Source organism: Eschrichtius robustus, chromosome 3, assembly GCF_028021215.1.
Source record: "Eschrichtius robustus isolate mEscRob2 chromosome 3, mEscRob2.pri, whole genome shotgun sequence".
Classification (NCBI taxonomy): Eukaryota; Metazoa; Chordata; class Mammalia; order Artiodactyla; family Eschrichtiidae; genus Eschrichtius; species Eschrichtius robustus.
This window is the reverse complement of record NC_090826.1, coordinates 174684951-174690950: the sequence shown is the minus strand read 5'-3', so window position 1 is coordinate 174690950 and position 6000 is coordinate 174684951. Positions and strand designations below refer to the sequence as shown.

The 6000-nt window shown below is 33.6% G+C and overlaps 1 protein-coding gene across 1 annotated transcript in view; it reads right to left on the bottom strand.

Moving 5' to 3' along the window:
• USH2A (usherin) overlaps positions 1–6000 on the bottom strand; it is a 795295-nt gene that overhangs the window by 348848 nt on the left and 440447 nt on the right. The window contains exon 35 of the mRNA XM_068538548.1: positions 4078–4229. Coding sequence (XP_068394649.1) covers positions 4078–4229 — 152 coding nt within the window. The remainder of the gene's footprint in view (positions 1–4077; positions 4230–6000) is intronic.

Genomic DNA, 6000 nt, shown 5'->3' with positions numbered 1-6000 from the left:
AAGAAAGTAGAAAGGGGTTCAGGATATTTTAGCATCTTTTAATAACTGGCTTAAATTTGTTAACTAATCACCACAAACTCATAAGCATCCCTCATAAATGTTTGGCCTTTTCAGATTTACTGAATAGGTTGGTAATTTTGACCTTATTCTTAAAATACAGGCTCACGCCTCACAGGAAGGTGACCAAACATGAAATCCTTAGTCAGGCAAATTTTCTCAATTATGTAGCCTTCATTTGTTAGGACGAATACACTTTCCCAATTATGAAAATAAATGTGGAAAAGACAGTGTGTTAATTTTTAATAAGTATGAGGTCACGACATGTTTTATTTTCATCTGAGAAAGGCTATGGGGTTCTTTAGATCTATAACTCCTAGTCATTTTTTTAGTCTAATAGCTATGTACAAAAAATGATAAAGAAACTTGACTAGAAAAATATCAATTCATCATTTAAATATTTCATAACAAATGCAATTGGTTTATATCTATGTATGTAGTTCAAATTATTGTATAGAAAATGATTTTAAAGGGTTCCAAATAAAAGGAGACTCAAAAAGTTGAAGAATTAAGGGAAAATCCAGATAATTATTATTCTCAAATATCTGGTTAATTTGAAATAAATAGAATTTTAAAATTTCCTTATGTATATGGATAAATACTTCAGTGCTTTTACACTATATTAAATTTGGCAGTTGTACTATTTTGCTCTGACTTGTTTTTTTTTTTTTTTATTACCATTTTGTTTATCAATCTTGCCTTAAAAAATGCTAAGGAAAAGGCATTCTAGAAGGTTGACTTGGCTTTCACCTGGGAAACTCCCTTGACACAGAAAAAAAAAAAATATTTGAGAAGAAATATGCAATGAAAACAAACATTTCAATAAAATTGTTATCCTTAATACAGCTCTTACCATGTACCAGAAAACTTTGTATAAATATTTCATTTAAATTTTCACAGCAACCCCTTGTAAAGTAGGCGTTATTTTGCTTTTGTAATGGTTGAGAAATCTAAGGTTTCATAGAATAAAGCATGTTTTCCAAGGAGGCATGGGGGAAAAATAGCAGGTATAGGATAGATTTCCCACATGGGATTTTCTTGATCATAACATTTATTGCCATTAAGGTTTAGATGTCTTAAATAACAAAATTTATTTGTTTCTTTATTTAAAAAATGGCTGTGAAAATATGAGCATGTGTACATGTGTGTCTGGGTGTGTTTATCTGTATAAGCATGCCATCACCAAGAAACCAAGGCAGCTTTTTAACCATATCATGCAGCAGTGACCTATAGTTTCACACTTCATCCTTAAGAGGGTCCTTGGAGAATTGAATCTAATGAATGTTCCAAGGCCAGATACAGTCATAAAATTCCCCGTCTTAGAGTCTACCAGTGTTATCTAACAGTGGATAAGAGAAAAACAAACAAACAAAAGCAAAGTGATTTTCCTATGGACAAATTTATTGCATATTATTATAGAAACACAAAATGTGAAGGGTTTCTAATTGCAATTCAATAATATAATTGAAAAAAAGGAAAGCATTTAAATAGTTCTTCTGGTGCTGCATTTTCTGTTCATTTTTTTTCATTATTTCAAACATTTATGAAACCTCAATTACTGGATTTAATTTGACAGTGCACATTAGCATCTTAAAAAATTGAGATCAAAGGCACTGTAAATTGTTTTTTACATTGGAATTTCTTTAAAATCCAAATACATTGTGTAAATGGACAAGAACTGAACAAAACACACAGAAATCTCTTTTTTTTTTTTTTTTTTTTCAGATAGTACAGAGCAATTTCTTCTGAATCACAAATAACAGGGAATAAACCTGGCTAGTCTAAGGGCACAAAAAATATTGTACTAATGCTACATTAAGGTGGTAAGAATATGGAATTTATGTAAGTATTTTTATTTTAAAAATATTCTATTTTATCGAATTTGTCCTTTTTTTTTTTTGTTTTGGTTTATTATATGAGCAACCTGGAAAATTTTGAGGGTGAACCAGACCACATTCAAGACTATAGAGCATATTTGTCATAGGAAACATTGAATGGTATTTCCCTGTGTGCATGAAAAACAATAATATTAAATATGTAAGTGGTGAAACAAACAGGCTTGTCTTTCTAAAAACCAAGAGTTACCATTAAGGAATGTTGTTAGGTGAAGAAAAAAAAAAATTGACTCTGGAAAATTAATTCTTTGATTTCTTCCAGCAAAAGATTTAAAAATAGAGATCATAAATTTTTTTTGTTTCAATGAAATATTTGCTATAACATTGGGCTTCAGATAAAGAATACCCTTAAGTGATATATATACACACAATTTGGCTGGATTTTGTTGAACATCATATTATGATTTAATGATAATTCTGGCTTTTAAGATTGATTCCTAGATTTCTTAAATCAAGGACACATTCAAAAAATCATCATCAACAAAAAGAGTTGAATCTGTAATATCCTTCATGATTGTGATAGATATCCAGAGCTATCTAGAATACTCAAACATGTAATCTCTTAAGTGCATAGCATGTATTGTAATTGGTAAAAAAATATTTCAGAAATCAATTGAAGACCATGGGTTTTAACTTCTTGGCAATATAGAGTTGACTTGTTCTAAATAAAGACATTGTTGTTCAATCCCACTAATTAGAGATGGATCATTGATTTGGGAAAAGTGTTTGTATACTGAGCACAGGATAAAGAAAAAGACCAAAAGGAGAAAATAACTCTGTGCTTTAAGTCGGAACTGAGTCTAGGATGTGTGAGGCCGTGGGAGAGTAGGGTTTTACAATCCAATTCGGTTTCCTCCTTCCCATCAGGCATTGTGGAATTTGATTCCTTCAGGTCAACATCGCCTACTATCTGTACAAGACATAGACTGATAACCATGTCCCCCTTGTTTAAAGTTACCAGAACATCAGAAGACAGAGTGGGACCCAGTTTAGTAGCCAGGACCACAATTTGCACTTTATATTTTTGAAAAAGTCTCAGTTTCAAGCTCATAGGATGTGTTCTTTTGTTTCTTTTTCTTTTATGAATGGAGAAGAAAGGCTGGCCTATTGCCATTCCTGCTTTTAAGAGTAAGTAACCATCAGAGGGGTCCAGGCTATAAAATACTTAATGGCAATAAAGACTACAGCTCAGCTCCACTGATAGATGATGTCAGCAGCTTGGAAAGCAACCAATCTCTGAAGCGAAACGGGAGGTGTGAGCAAAAATAAGGAAGCAAAAAATTAAATGGTCGAGCTGTTTTTCAAGGTAATATTTATAGAATACACTCTTCAATGAAGACAAAATGCATTAAAATGATAGGCCATTAGGAAAGACTGCCAAAAAAATCTAAAATGAATGAGCATGTCCCTTAAAAGAAGCTAAATCTAATCAATCAAGAAATATGCACAAGAGTCAAATGTTATGTTTTGAAACTAAAGAATGTCATGCTGGTCTATGACAATTATGTACAATCAATTGGGTTTTGAAAATTATACCAGTAATAAAAAGCACAATTTTGTCTATCTTTCAACTACAAATGAAATATAGGTAGATATAGATTTCTGAAATGTGGATATCAAAAGCTGATATTAATGTAATTTTAAATACTGTTCTTATTAATATATCACGCTCATGAAATTAAAATATATTATTCTAATGGATGAGGCAAACAATCTTTTAATTGATTAACATACTTGTCGGGAAGCAGTGTTGACATATTGTGGCAGTTATGCGCTTTTAATTAATTTCACTTTTTAATCATAAACTTACTCAAGTGGTCGAGTTCATTACTTGGAAGAAAAACATCCACTTTAAATATGTCACTAAATTAGGCAAAATTGTATGTATGCCCGCTCAGCTGGTCAACTTACCGTTTGAAATTTCAGTAAAATGTAGATTCTGTCCTTCACTAGACCTATGTGCAGTCTTGAAATTTATGTTGAATATAAAATCCTACTAACCCTTAATTGAAATTTTATAAAAAGAAACTCTCCCATCCAACTTGAAAGGCTAGCTGTGCAGAGTTGCCTATTCATTGTCATCTGACATTTAATACATTTCCAGAATGTAAATTCATACACTCACCAGTGGGCCCAGAGCACAACCTTTGGCCGTGCAGGCTTGGACTCTGAAGGAATGTAAGCTCCAAGGAGCAAATCCAGCAGCATGACAGCTGAGTTCTGAGGAATTGTGAATTAATATACCATCTAGATATAGTCTGTAACTTGTGATAACACCTGGGAAGATAATAATTGCCTTTTAGTATGATTGTTAGACAATAGCAAAGAATATCTTAAAAGAAGCAAGCACTTCTTGATATGATTTCTAATTTCGTGGAATCACAGTCTCTCCCTTAGTCTAAACCCTGTCTCTTTCCAAAGGATAAAACCGGCTTTAAACTCTTGAATATCAAAATGTTAAGCTAATTAGTATAGAGACACAAATAGAACCCAAGAGTCCCAGTATAGGAATCTTTCTATTGCATCACGTTAACTGCTGTCATTGGTGTTCCATATAAAAAATGAATAAATTAAGTACATTTATAATTTGTATTGCTTTCTAAAATGATATCCTAATAGATGTGCTTTAGAAGTCCAATGACCTTGTTGGGCAATGCATTGTGTGTGACTCAGGATGTGTCAGGTATTGTTCCAAAAGCATCTTCCTTTTTAACTCTCTCCCCACAGTACCACTATAATAAAGGCAGTATTATTATCACCATTTCATAGATGAGGAAAATCAGGCACAGATAGCTTAGGTAACTTGCTCAAGGTCACAAAGCTCGCAGGTTTCAGAGTCAGGATTTGAATCTAGGTGGTCTGTCTCCAGAGCCCATGCTCTCAATTACAACACTGAATCACCTAAACAGAAAGCCTTGGCAATTTGCACGGATTACATTTATGAGACACTCGTGAATGGGTTAGAGAAACTATGATTTGCTAGATTTAATGATCAACTTAAATTTATTTCAGAAGTTATGTGCATTTTCATGAAATCAACTAACAGAGATTTGAGAGACTGAATGACTAATATAATCATTTATATGGCTAATATAATCATTTGATTTATTGCATCCAAACATGCATTAAAAGGAAGTTAGGGATCTCTGTTCACTGGAAATACAGCATCCCCACACTCATTAAACATTATACTGGGGGAAACAGAACTTTGCTTGCATGCTAAATTAGAACCTCTTTCAAACTAAAATTAATTTCACAGTGGCCTCCTGGGTGTGTCCTTGAGGACTTAACTGTTTATCTGTCAGATAGCCTTCCCTGAGGACAGATGTTGGGTGCCTCTCCACTAGCACACAGCACATCTTCATCATAGTATTTACTTTCCCACTTCTCACGTTATTAGTATCATTATTCCTTATTTAATTGCCTGACATTGCCAATGGGCTACAGGATCCCCAAGGCAATCTTGACTCTTCCTCACCTGTGTATTTCTAGAGCTTAGCACTATGACTAAAACATAGTAGGTACTTAAAAAATATTGACTGAATGAATACATTAATGTATACGCAGCATAGGAATAAAATACCGGCATCCAATACAGAGTGAAAATTCAAGACTACAGGAAAAAGATACCTAGATACCTGAAATGTGAAAAGAAACTTGCTAGAAGGTTGATTTTATAGAATAGCTCAAAATCAGGATTTAGAGGAAGAATGAGTTTTGAAACAAAGACTCTAGCAAAATCAAAGGTCATCAAGAGAGTCCCTGAGAGATGACTTCCAGGATGCTTGACTCTCAGCCTTATGAACAGCAGATCTGGTCTTGTGACTGTCCTGAAAGTAGATCAAACCTTCATCCATCATCATATTAGGGACAGCTTCACTCTGGGAATCATTATACCAGGAGACTTTTTGCAAGCGTCCCTCTCTCCTGGGAAGGAGTTGCTCACTTCTAGAACCTGTTCACAGTGGTCTGGCAGCTCCATCGTCTGTGAACTTATGGAATGCTGTGCCTGTTGTCAGAATATCTCTCACAATGCTGCTTTTGATTA